Source organism: Diabrotica virgifera, chromosome 5, assembly GCF_917563875.1.
Source record: "Diabrotica virgifera virgifera chromosome 5, PGI_DIABVI_V3a".
Classification (NCBI taxonomy): Eukaryota; Metazoa; Arthropoda; class Insecta; order Coleoptera; family Chrysomelidae; genus Diabrotica; species Diabrotica virgifera.
Window position 1 is genome coordinate 4936846 of NC_065447.1, and position 14738 is coordinate 4951583.

The 14738-nt window shown below is 33.6% G+C and overlaps 1 protein-coding gene across 1 annotated transcript in view; it reads left to right on the forward strand.

The window, feature by feature from the left end:
* Positions 1-14738, forward strand: part of LOC114343627 (kelch-like protein 5) — a 47086-nt gene that overhangs the window by 7564 nt on the left and 24784 nt on the right. Inside the window, exons 2-5 of the mRNA XM_028294497.2 lie at positions 1099-1323; positions 5843-5963; positions 8318-8549; positions 10682-10937. Coding sequence (XP_028150298.2) covers positions 1099-1323; positions 5843-5963; positions 8318-8549; positions 10682-10937 — 834 coding nt within the window. The remainder of the gene's footprint in view (positions 1-1098; positions 1324-5842; positions 5964-8317; positions 8550-10681; positions 10938-14738) is intronic.

Below are 14738 nucleotides of genomic sequence, written 5' to 3' on the forward strand. Positions count from 1 at the left end.
TCTGATATGTCTAAAGGTAGGAAACAATAAATAGAATGTAAATTTATAGGATTTTATAACCAAATTTTGTATCTCTACTAGTTTCATTTCTTTCTTTCTCACAACTTAATATGTTTTCCATCTTTTGCTTTATTTTGCCTGTTATTAGCGCGCTCATCACTGTAGGTATACTGCCATTATATACCATGAAACAACAAGAAATGACACAAATGACAACTGTTTCATAGGCTTGTTGACAGGTATTTAAAAAAAACGTTTCATTTGCTTGTTTATACTTATACATTGTTTTTCCTCATTTGGTTAAATTTTGTCAATTAATTTAAAATAATAAAATTTTTGAAAAGTTTTTTAAATTCGTTTAAATTCTTTTAAACCTATAAACAGTTTTGCACTGATGGTGCGATATCTTTTGCAGTTTTGGTAGTTATTTCATCAAAAAGTTGACATTATAACAAGAAAAATGAGACATTGTATGCTAAAATTGGCTACTGGCCTCTGAGATATAGCTCGTCAAACATAGGGTAAAAAGGGTTATTTTTAACCCATTCAAAGGGAATATCTCAGGCCCAGGAATATCTACTTTTTTAAGATACAATAATATATGTACTAAAATTTGCTAAAAATCCATAAATAGCCCTCCCCTACTAAAGTGGTGGAAAAGTAAAAATATTTTGTTCTGAAGCTATTTCCTTGTGGCATTTTTATAACCAACTATTTTCAATGGGAAATAAGCCACAATTTTACCAAAAAATTGATTGTAATATTGAGTAAAAGTATTGCTCATATACAGCATGTTTAGTTTTAAATAGATATAAGGCCTATAAATGACAACACATCGCACTACATATCGAGTACCAAATGATCCCCACTTCCCACACTAATGCGCCAGAGTCTTGCTGATTCTAACTCTGTAGCTCCATCCTCTGATTTTATTCAGCGATTAAACAACGATGGTGTACTAATCAATGTTGCCAATTTTAGCACTTCCTTCATTGGCACTATATCTAGTCTAAAACTGACTCTATTGTATATTATGTAGAATTTTGGTTAGGATTGATTTATTCATATTTAATTTTTAAAATTATTTATTCTTTTTAGGTTGGTGCTTTCTGCAGCTAGTGAATATTTTTCGGCAATGTTTACAGGAAGTTTAAGTAACAACGAGTCTGAAATAACGTTGGTAAATGTGAATGGCGATATATTACAAGCAGTTGTAAATTATTGCTACACAGGGTGTATAGAAATAAGAGAAGATAATGTGGAAACACTGTTATCTACAGCATGTCTGATGTTGTTACATGAAGTGGTGGAAGCCTGCTCAAGGTTTGTTTAAAATTATTGTTTATTATTAATCATTTTGTGAATATAAATATTGGAGTAGATAATAAATATGTAATTAGATAAGAAATATATGATAGATGAAGATTTATAATTTGTGAACTGTAATAACTGATTAAACTAAAGGTTTTGGGTACCACAGATAAACGAAAAATATGGGATTGAGGATTTACATTGGAAAATGAACATTGAATAAGTAGGATAGAAATTTAAGAATGGAATAAAAAAAATATTGTATTTACTGTTATTATTTCTGTAGCTTCATTCAAAGTTGGTTTCTTGCATGTCCCTTCTTCATCTTCTTACCAATTCTCGTTTTCTTCTAGTATTAAGCCCATCTCTTTAATTATTTTTTTGTAGTTTCTCCTAACAGAAAGCCATCTTTGTTTCTGCAATACTTTGTATTATTCTTTTTGGTTTCTCTGAATTTCTTAACTTCTTGGTAGAAATATTTTGTGACTGTGACTTCAGTCAGGTGCCGTTCACGCGCCAATGAGTGATACATTTAACTGCTTCAGTGAGGTGCCATTCAACAAAAAGGCTCCTAGCCGAGTTCCATCTTCTTCGATCAGCAGCGAATGGGTTAACTTTTATTCTTCTAGCCACAATAGTTCAATCACATTTTGAATATTTTCTCTGCCTCTTTGTATTTTTGCCCTGTTTCTTCTTTTTGCAAAGCATTCCTACATTCTACATTGAACCAGTCTTGATGTCTCTTTATACACATTCTTTCTATACACTTATGCTCTGCTTCCAACATTGCTGTCTGTATGGTCTGTCGTTCTTCTTCTTTTCCTGCTTGACTGGATTCTCTAGCCTTTCAGTCATTTCTTCCTCTAGTCTGTAATGAGGTAACTTAATCTGTCTCTACACTTTTTGGAATTATTGGTTTTTTTTTTTATTAAAGAAAATTTACCGCATCCACCAACAGGTTATTAGCGGCATTACTTGATAAACAAAGGTTAACAATGATTTTTAACAAATAACAAATAGCTAGATTTGGTACAAAAATATTGATTTAGATTAGATAGTAAGTCTTTTACTGGACAGTTTTCTCCTGATAAAGCTGGTAGAGTGTTCTATACGTAGGCGCGTTAGAACCGTTTGAATAAACCGTGAACTAGCACTTGTTTTCCACTGTCGTGTGTCTGGTTTTACTGATCCTAGATTAGATTTCGACAGAAACCATTCGCGTTGCCACTGACCAATCACTTTTTGTTAAAAGAAAAACGTTTTGAGATCATTACATACACACTCGCACACTAATTCAGAATTCCGCACTTAATGCTGCATTACGAGAAACTTCTGTCTGCCTCTTCCTTGCCGATATTTCCTATAATATGTGATGGGATCCATATAAATTTCGGGAGTCGTGTTGTTTTCTTGTGCAATTTGTAGTTCAGTTTTTATTAGTTTCTCTAAAGGGCTTTTAGGATACAGGTGCTGCATTGCAAGGAGAGAGTTGGGTGAGTCGGTGAGAAACAGAAATATTTGACAGGTTTGCATGTTTCAACGCGCGATACAGAGCAAATAGTTCGTTGCAAGTAAAAAAGGAGAATATAAGCTGCTAATCTATGATGACTGTGATGTATCACTTTCTAATCCGGAGCTCACCTCTCCAAGATGAGCAAGTATTTTTTTATTCAAGTTGGTCAGCCTTGTTTTTATTGATCTTTCTTTTTTTAAGTAGGGACGGATCTTCTTTAACATGTCACTGAGACCTCTCAAATCAGAAGTGTAGTCATTGATTGAGATTATGGGGTTCGATAAGCCAGCTATGCTCTCTAGGAGGAGGACTAATTGATCGCAGTTCAACGGAAATGGTGGTTCGTGATTATTGATGAAGGTTTTGGCAGGATATATCATGCCAAAAATGGATACATTGGAATGCGTTGTTTCTTCAAGTTTAGATGTCTTTGGCTTCTTTCGAGTTGCTGTAGGTTTTGGTACTACAAATTGGTTTTCTTGAAGTGTAATGTCGGTTTCTGGAGAGGCGACTTCACTTATAGAGCGTTTTAAATGAGTTTCTTTGTTTTCGGTCACTTCTGTATTTAGATTTGGTAATTTTGACTCAGTATGTTGTGAAAAGGTGCTTTGGTGTGATAATGTGGTTGGAGTTTGATTAGATTGGGACGTTTCAGGTTGGTTAGTCGTACTGGTAAGGGTTTGCGTAGGAATTGATGCTGTTGCTGTTTCTGCAGCCGAATCGGCTACAGTTGTAGTATTTGAAGTTATAGAGCTTAGTGGAGTTTGTTGTGTCGCAGATATATTTGTAGGTTCGGTGCAGGCTGCTGCCACGTGTCCTGGTTTTTTGCATTTGAAGCAAACGTTTCCATCTTGAGAAAAGAATATTGTGTAGTTTGTGTTTTCGAATGCTATTGTTATGGCGCTTGGGATGGTTAAATTGTGAGGGCTAACATATACTTGCCGTCGAAAGCTTAGGATATGGCTGTACTCGGGAAGATTTGCGCCGATTTTTAGAAATGTTATGGGAGGTACAAGATGTAGACCGATTTTTTGCAGTTCTTTTTCAAGAACATGGTGTGGAATGGACGGGCATACCTGTGACATAACAATTCTTTCGGCAGGTGTTATAAGTCGTCTAGCCTTTAAAAGTTCTCCTCGGATAGTGATTTGGCCATGGTTATCTAAAAACTCATCTAGGATATTTTTGTTCGCAAGGTACATGCAAACTCGGTTGTTGGAAAGGCGGGAGGCAAAAATGATATTTTTAGGTTGAACAATGTTACCGAGAGGGATTAGGTAGTCATGAAGTGGAGTATTTTCGATGGCACTGAAGACTAGTGCTAGCTGTCTTGAAGGGAATTTAAATTGATTTGTCACTGCTGAGTAGCTTTTCGGTGAAATTTGGTTTTGTTGAGATTGTTGATCCATGCTTGCTTCGGTGGAGATCATTTTAGAAGAACTGGTATCACCCGCAAGAGTGAGTGCGGCCCTGTCCCCTATTGGGAACGGAATTCAGTTTTGTCAGTATAAATCGCAATAAAATTGAAAATGTGTTTAAAATGTTACTGGTATACATATACGGTCATTGTACATTATAATACAATAAAACATTTACTATTTCCAATTATTGGTATTTCTTATTTTAATTTAGCTATTACTAGTGTATGACCACTGTTGGTATCTGCCCCTCTGTAACTCCAGCAATCGACTATTGCTTTATCGTGTTTGCTTTCTCTTAAGACATGATCTATCTGATTTTTATTTTTTACTCTTAATTTTTTACTTTTCTGTCAGAGAAAGTCTAGGTTACCTTGTGGATGTCTTTATGATCTATGTATAGTTTATTACTATTACAATTATTATATGTATCAAAGAAGAAAGATAACAAAAATTGAAGTCAATAATGAATAATTCTTCCATTTTATCATTTAATAATAGACTCCCGTTTTATACCTCTGATGCGGCTTTGGGATTATAGCAGGGTAGTCTGCTATATCTAGGGCCTACAGTATACAAGGAAGGTAACAGGGCCAGTGCTACGCTTCAACCGCCTATTGTTACCCTTGGTTTTACCCAAGGCACTCATTTTATTCAGGCTGAGTTGACCTGGGGCCTATCATCATCATCACTGGCTCGACAACCCTTTCTGGGTCTTGGCCTGTTCCAGGATTCTTCTCCATTCTGATCTGTTTCGTGCTTTTTTTCTCCAGTTTTTTATTTTTAAGGTTATATCATTTTCTATTTGTTCTAAATATCTCAGCTTCGGTCTTCCTCTTGTTCTTTTTCCTACTGGCATCTGTTTGAATATTTTGTTTGATATTTCGTCTTCTTCCATTGTTTCAACATGTCCCATCCAACGCAGCTGTCCTATTTTAATGAATGTTGTGATATCCGGATCCTGGTATATTTTGTATAGTTCAAAGTTGAACCTTCTTCGCCAAATTCCGTTTTCTTTTATGCCCTTATATATGTGTCGCTGTAAGATTTTTCTTTCAAACGTGGCTAGCAATGTTTCCTATCTTTTAGTGAGTGTCCAGGTTTCTGAGCCGTATGTGAGTACCGGTCTAATTAAGGTTTTGTATATTTGGCATTTTGTTTTTCTTGCCACGTTATCTGATCTTACTTGCCGAATTAAGCCATGGTAACTTTTATTGGCAATAAATATTCGCCTCTTCACTTTCTCCGCAACGTTATTATCAGACGTGACTAGGGATCCCAAGTATGTAAAGTGACCTGGGGCCTATAGACGTTTTTAAAAATGTCTAGCTGTTCTCGCCGGCGCTGGGTTTCGAAACCCGGTCTGCCAGCATGTGAGTCAAACATCCTACCACCAGAGCTACGCTGCGCTGGCCCTAGTTATCCATTTCATCATTTCCTTATGTTATTTTAGGCCAGTTGTTGGATTTTTTTTGAAATGTAATAAAATATCACTGACATTTTTTATGAAAAAGATTATTTAACCAATATTTAACGTGCAGAATAACTGAATATGACTTAATATTCATTAAAAATGTGATAAATATGATTTTTTATGTAGATTTCTAGCTCATCAACTACATCCTAGCAATTGTTTGGGGATAGCAAATTTTGCAGAGCATCAAGCAATTTCAAGCTTATTGCAAGAGGCTAATGCTTATACCAGTCAACATTTCATGCAAGTAAGTACTAAATTTTGAAAATCTATGAAAGATTTTGAAAATTGTTTCTTCGACCGTTTAAATTTGTTCCTCCGAGCTAAGCCATTTTTATTAGTCTCTTCAATAACTTCTCTCCTAGTTCTTCTTGGAATTGTAAGTTCTTACTCTTTCCAAATCGCAATACCCAGAGTATTGTGTTACAAATTGACGCCCAACGTGGACACAAACCCACGACCCTGAGATTAAGAGTCTCATGCTCTACGACTGAGGTACCTACAGGATGTGAAAAAAGAATGTGTGTGTACTTTGTACGCACGTAGGAAGTTATACTTCTATTATATAATTTCAACGAAATAAATATGGGTCATTCCATTTCAAATCACTCAATTTTGGAGCAAAAAAAATTTTGGACCTCCGATTTGTCTGAAAATTGGTATAGCTTCTGCGGGACGTACAAATAAGATATTTAAGGTCAAAAAATCTTCTTCTTTTTCTCAAAATGTTATTTTATGCGATTTTACAGTGATTTGGAGTTTATTTAAACAAATTTGCATTTTCTACCGTAAAGTATCAACGGAAACAGAATATTTTAATAGAAGGGACTCAAAAATGTCATTATATGGCATTATAACAAGTTACTTTGATTCAAAACAAGCTTTTGATCAAATTTTATAGTGTAGAAAACGTTAAAATACCGTTTTTTACATTTTTCTCCATTCCCAAAATACATCATAATCGATTTGGCTGAAAATTTGCCCACAGATAGACAAAACATAGGACTTTAAGTGGTGAGAAGGATTTGAATTATATTACAATACCAAGAAAGTTACATGCAATATTATAGTCAAAAATATAGGCGTCTACTGTAAGTAAAATTAACTCGAAAATATCGACCTCACGACAAAAATTGTTAAAAAGAAATTGTAATAATTGTAAATACGATTTATTTTGAACAATTTCAGTTCGTACCATTTTTGTCGAAAAGTTAAAAATGGCGGAGATATTGAGCCAAACAGGTTCTCCTTTAAAATCAAGATGGCGGCTAACGTAACGGAGGAATTTATTCGTGATTTTAAATTTAGGCTACTATTGACTCCCTTAAAGATAGAAAAATAAAATTTTGGGCAGCTCGGCATTCAAGGTCAAATGCTATCCCGACTGGACTAATATATACTTTTGAGTCTGATATTACTGCATGTAACTTTTTTGGTATTGTAATATAATTCAAATCCTTCTAACCACTTAAAGTTCTATCTTTTGGATATCTGTGGGCAAATTTTCAGCCAAATCGATGATGATGTATTTTGGGAATGGAGGAAAATGTAAAAAACGGTATTTTAACGTTTTTTACACTATAAAATTTGATCAAAAACTTGTTTTGATTCAAAATAACTTGTTATAATGCCATATAATGACATTTTTGAGTCCTTTCTATTAAAATATTATGTTTTTCATTGATACTTTCCGACAGAAAATGCAAATTTGTTTAAATAAACACCAAATCACTGTAAAATCGCATAAAATCACATTTTGAGAAAAAAAGTAGAAGATTTTTTGACCTTAAATATCATATTTTTACGTCCCGCAGAAGCTATATACCAATTTTCAGACAAATCGGAGATCCAAAATTTTTTGCCTGAGTGATTTGACATGGAATGTACCGTATACTTAACATTTACAATACCAAAAATTAAGAATAATTACCAAAAATTAACCAAAACTTAACAATACCAAAAATAAAAAAAAATGAATATGAATCGTCCAGGATTTGAACCCCGATCTCTCGATATCTGGTCCAATGCTATACCAACCGAGCTATCAAGCCCCGTGCTATTGACGTGTCGGATATAAGATATAATTACACATCACGGTGACAAATAGATCAAACTGAACTATAAAAATAGATATTTTATTATCTTACGCCGGAGGAAGACAAATCCAAAGACACAAAAATTATAATAAATAATACATTTACTAAGAACACTAATATATTCTGTTAATGACTTATTTGCGCTGATACATACATAATTTGAAAGATTAGCAACGAACTACATACTGTGTCTGTGCATGCGCCAGGCAATTATAAAATTTCCCCCTTGATCGTAAAGAAGTATAACTTCAAAAAACTTAATATTCACGAGAAAAATTAAATTGCTGGAGCTTATTTTGTTAGTTTGGATCACTTTATTATTATTTGTGGCATTTGTTTTTTGTTCCAAAATAATCCTGTCCATTACATCTAACTCTCTATCTTCCAGAAAATACTTTCTATCTAATAGGTCAAACGAACACAGACGAACCTAAGAAATTTTCAAATTCTCATTTTATTACCAGTCTATAGACTTTATGTACATTCCAGTATATTTTTTATTTAGGTGATACGAAACCAGGAGTTCCTTCAGCTCGATGTCGACCAAATGGCAACACTGTTGAATAATGATGATTTAAATGTGACCTGTGAGGAACACATTTTCCAGGCACTGATGAGCTGGATTCAATACGATACAGATTCTAGGCGTCAGTACATCGGTCATTTGCTGGGTTTCGTGAAACTACCCTTATTAAATCCGGCATTTTTGACAGACCAAGTTGAACCAGTTTGTGAAGGTAAGAAGACAGTACATAATTTTTTTTTTGTTTGAGAGGACATTTTTGTGTTAAAGCAGATGTAATGTTTATTCATTTTTTTACATAAAATGACACACCCTATGTAGTTCACATTGTACAGTGTCACCATATACATATTATAGGTTTAAAAACTGACCTGGATAGTAATTTTGACTCTTAATTATAGCATGAGGAGTATCAGATAACTTCTTCTTTTGACATCATAACCCTGTCTGGCTATGTCCTTCCATTTAGACCTCTCTTATGCCTTTCTTCTCCATTGTCTTACAGGTCATTCAGGTCGTCTTCCACATCATCAAACCATCTCATTCTGGGTCAAAAAGAGAGCTCAGGCGCACATATGTGCATAATTTGTAATCAGGTTGTACATGTATGCACTGACAGCACACTTAGGGCCTGATTCTAATTAATTTCGAGGTCGCTATTGAATTTCTACTCCGCCATGATGGTCGTAATTTATTGGGACAGTGCAAGTTCGGCAAAGCGACCTCTATTTCTACGCTCTGTACTTTTATTCGCACTTTTAATTATATTGGCCAATTATATTAGTCCTGGTTGCTGGATAATTGTCAAGGCCATAGTCCAAAAAAATAATAAGAAGAAAAAATAAGATGCAGGTTATGTTATGCAAACGTAAACAATTGTATGTAGTAAATAAAATTAGTTATTAAAATGCAGTACTGCAAGCAAAATACAATTAATTAAATTTACCTTTATATAATACATAATTGCATATTATATCAATATTGTGGAACAATATATAATTTTTCTGCTTCAATAACAGAAGGTATGAAATATACGTCAAGTCAATTTGACAATTTCAATTGACAATATGAATTATTTAAGATAGTTGCAATATTTCTCCGCGACTCGCGCACGGTCGTTTCTCGTTTCCCTTCCAAGTATTTGCACACCGCGAATAGCGATTCTTATTCATTTCGATATTAGTTACAACTGGGGAGATTAACGTTATCATTTTGATACTGCTCAGAATTTGGGTTGGCGCTCCGGTTTATTGGATTTATTGGCTACGCAACCACCGCAACAGTTGTTGATAGTCTGGTAAAATTATCAGCTATTTTATTGCTAAAATCGAATCTTAAGATTGCATATATTATTAATATGGGGTATGACAAGTCCGCAGAAAGTGTGTTATTTTATTTATAAACAAATTAGCACTCCTAAATCTTCTTTTTTTTTTAATTAGTGCTCTGTAACTCCTAAGATTTTTTAGGAGAGAGTTTAGAGAGCTTTAGTTCACCTCCTAAACCAAAAACACTCAAATGAAAATTCACCGTAATTTAGTTCTGCACATAGTTATTTTTTTTTTTCGATTTCCTTCAACAAAAATTTTACTCGGAAAATCCGGAGCAAAAAATCTGCAATTCTCAATTAAAATTTTAGGGAAGTAATTATTTATCAATAATTAAATAAATTGATCACATGAAAGATTTTTTATAGTAGATTATATATCAGGAGGCCGACGACAATCTAACCAATAGTTTGGCAATAATTAAAATGTTAATTAAAAAGTTTCGGTCGAAATCATAACCAGAAAGATTATGATACACCAGAATAACTATGATTTTCGTCAAAAATGAATAACCATTTTCAATTATTGGAAAGCTGTAATATAAACGGTTCCTGAGATATAGCCGAGAGCCATTCTTATTGGGACTGGGACACCCGGTACATGTAAAAGATCTACATATTGTGCAATAATAAATGCAAGAATACCTCACCGTGTCAGAATAAAGAGTAATTTTTAACTTTAATTACGACAATATAGAATCAATAAACATCAATATTAAAAATGACAGTTTATTATACCTAATTTAATAAATTAGGGCATTTTAATACCTGATTTTAGTTTGACTTTTCAAACCCCGATTTCATGAAATTAAATTTAGACTTTTGTCTGCCCAAAAGTAGTCTCTCCTAGGTTTGACGAAAATTCTTTAGTCATAGGCCGAAAAACATCACTTATTTGGGCTTTGACTAAGGCCTTGAGTCAGACCTGAGGATTGACTAGTCAAACCTAGGAGCGTCTGGGCTTCAAGGTTTGACTATAAGATACAAACCAAACTTATGACGTTAATATTCCATTTAAGGTGACCTCACGTGCCAAAAACTAATAATGGAAGCGATGAAGTGGCACCTCTTGCCAGAACGTCGCCTGCAACTGGCCAGCTCGAGAACCCGACCTCGAAAAGCGACTCTGGGCAAACTGTTCGTGGTAGGAGGCATGGATAAGAACAAAGGAGCAACTACTATCGAAAGCTACGATCCTAGATGCGACGCCTGGGCAGTGGCGCACCATATGAACGGGAGGAGGTTGCAGTTTGGTATAGCGTTAATGGGAGATAAGTAAGTCGTATCGTAATTTTACATTAATTTGTTTTAAAATTGGTCATTTTTAGAATATCTATTTGAATTGCCAAAAATAGTTTTCCTTTTAAATTGTTCATATTTTAAAACAATGAGAAGAAGTCTTAGATCCAAAAATCTAAAACTTCTATCGTTGGAATCAAGATTCTGGTGACAACCTGAATTCGTGCCTTATAAAAACTACATACTGCACTGTTATACTATGGAGGAGACACGAATTAACCCTTCGCGTAAAAATAAATACTAGGCAAAAATCTATGTAAATATCAGGATCGAATTGTTTCTAATGCCCCTTTGTCCGATTCTTCTCGATCGACGATGGTAAATAAATGTTGGAAGTGTGGAGTAAAAATATGGTTTTATTGACAGCTACTGAGTATTACACTATAGATGTTGGTCAGGTAACTCTCTATAATAGACTGCGACCCAAAATAGTCCCTTTGGCTAATTTATAATCTCGTCAAAATATACAATTCATCAATAAGTTGCATGACAACAGCAACGAACTTTGAAATCTTTTGAAATCTTACAACTAAAGTTTATTGAGGAAACTATTGCAACATGTATTAGGAAGTACAATTGGAAATACCACGATTTGGCAATTTATTTAGGTTGCAAAAGGTTCACTGGACTCTAATAATCAAAATATTACTCGATATATTTTCCCAATGTTTCAATTATACACGGTGAAACTATAAAAGTTTAAGAAGTTAAGAATAATGTGAGATTACAAATTAAAGGATTAATTTGAGATTGAACCATGTATAAACTTCGGATAATAACATTACTTCAATTCCATTCCTTCTCGTGTTTACATAGGTTACCTGTATTTATATTAACAGGTCAATGTCAAACGTGAGAAGGTCGGAAAACATTAGATTGCCACGCAAAGCTGTATGTCATAATATCCAAAACATTACACATTTTATGTTTATACTTTTCTACCTACACGCAGAAAAAGATTGAAGGATTTAATCATGAAATATTGATTACGTTACTAAATAATTATTTAATTGAAATAATGCCACAACTCATGATGGAGGAACTCGCAGGCAGCTACTAATACGTCGGCCTAAAAATGAATATTATGAGAAAAACAAAAATAATGACAAACACAGATGACCCCAGACGTATAACTATAAATGGCAGTGAGATAGAAAAAGTTTCAGGAATATAAATACCTAGGCCAAATCCTGAAACTTAACAAAGAGAACCAAAGTGCGGAAATTATTAGGAGAGCAAGACTAGCATGGGCAGGATTTGGAAAACTTAGTTGGATACTTAAGAACAGCAAAATACCATAATACTTGAGGAACAAAGAGTTCAACCAGTGCATCCTTCCTATCATGACATGTGGATGTCAAACCTGGACCCTAACCAAGGCAAATATGAATAAACTAGCCACAACAGAAAGAGCAATGTTAGGTATACGACTGTCAGATAAAAAGAGGAACGACTGGGTAAGATCAAAAACAAAAGGACGAGGACATAACGACAAAAGTTGCCAAACTTAAATGGAACTTTGCAGGACACACTGCTAGACAAAAAGACCATCGTTGGAATGCAACAATACAACACTGGGGACCTTACGAAAGTAAACGACCCAGAGGAAGACCACAAATGAGATACATTATTTCACGGTTTTTGCTGTAAATTTTAAAGAACCACTTGGATGGACATGAAATTTTACATACACATAGCTAAAATGTCAAAGAAAAAAAGTGATATGGTACCGATGTGTCCTTGTGCCCTAGGGGTGGTTTTCACCCCATCTTGGGGGTGAAAAAATATATGTCCAAAATAAGTCCGGAAATGGGTAAACTGACTAATTTTAAGCAACTTTTGTTCTATAGAGTTTTTTCACCAAATCAATACTTTTCGAGTTATTGGCAAGTAAATATGTTCATTTTTCAACAAAATAACCACATTTTTAGACGGTTTTTCGCAAATAACTCAAAACGTAAGCATTTAGTCGAAAAAATTATTCTTAGCAAAACTATAGCCTATAAAAAAGTGAAAAAAAAAAGAACGGTGTATATATTAGGTCTCTATACCTAGCAAAAACAGAGTTATAGCTAATGAAAAATAGGTTCATATCCGAAAAATTTAAAATAGAATAATTGAGGGGGTTAGAAGTAAAAGGCTTTAAGTGCACTTTTTTAAAATTTTACTCTAAGTACGGATTCGCATACTTAAATGGTATTAGAACTTGGTGGTAAAACGATTTCAGCATATTTCGCCCTACGGTCGCCGTCTATCGCCATTACATTTAGTTCACTGAAAACAATTGCAGTTTGATTTGGTACTAAATAGGTTTAACGTGCGCTTGAACCGTTTTACCACAAAACTATTTTTAGTATTCTGTAAAAACAAATAGTAATAAACGGGTTACGGGTTTAAGTGCGCTTGAATCATTTTACCACAAAACGTTTTTTAGTATTCTGTAATGCTTAAACACATAATACAGGATTAATTTCAAGTTAATAAATACATATTAGATTTGTGACCAATTTTGAAGACTAACTAAGTATTATGCAACGTGCCAGTTGTAGTTACAGTATGGATAACAGCTGGGACAAAAATGATTAGTAATATGTAGTAAACATCTGCACTTGAACCGTTTTACCAGTAACATTTATCAACACCATGTACCGATTCAAGTACATTTTTTTAATAATTGAAAAAATGAAGGATATATTAAGTGTAATAATATACCCTTATATTTTTATCATTGTATAGTACATTGTACACTAGACATATTTTAGTTTAATGACTCCTTGAATTTATAAAACTCAAACATTTTTGTCAAATGTAAGCAAGTTACGCTCAAAATAAAATTGGTTCCTTTTGTTTTGGCAAAAAAAATCAGGAAGATCACTCCCCAATTAGCAACTTAAATGAAATTAATCGTTATCGCTTCACAAGTTACTTTACTTATGTTGTGTTTATATGATCTGTAAGTTTCATCGATTCAAAGTGCTTTTTTGAAAAAATTTGGTTTTAAAGTAAAATTTTTAATAAATTTAATTTTGAAAAAAATGCTTTTTTAAAAACAAATTAAAAATTGTTAGAGATACCAAAAATCTTCAACAATAAAAAGTCAGCTTTACTTTTCTGAATATTTTGTATTTATTTGTTTTTCTGTAAGACAAAAATTGGTTAAGATTCGGTGTTTCTAAATTTGGGTACACTCGTGATAAGTGCCCTTTCAAGCCCTTTTAACTGCAGCTCTTTCAAAAATAAGTACTTTGAACCGATGAAACTTACAGATCATATGATCAATACGTACGCGAGTAAAAAACTTGTGAAGTGGTAACAATTAAGTTCATTTGAAATGCTAATTAGGGGGTGATTTTCCCGATTTCCTACCAAAAAAGGGATCAACTTTATTTTGAGCGTAACTTGTTTACTTTTGATGCTAAAAATTTTTTTTTTAAAACAAAAATAAGCATTTTTTAAACACTTTAAAAAAGTTAAAATGAGTTTTCCCAAAAAAGTGCTTCGTTTTTTGGTTATGGCACGTTAAAATATTCGATTTGGAATTTGACGAATATGAACCTATTTTTCATTAGCTATAACTCTGCTTCTACTAGGTATAGTGACCTAATATATATACACCATGTTTTTAATTTTTTATACGTGCTATATTTTTGATAAAAATTTTTTTCTCGACCAAATACTTGTACTTTTTGAGTTATTTGCGAAAAACCGTCTGGAAACGTGGTTATTTTGTAGAAAAATTAACATATTCACTCACAAATAACTCGAAAAGTATTATTT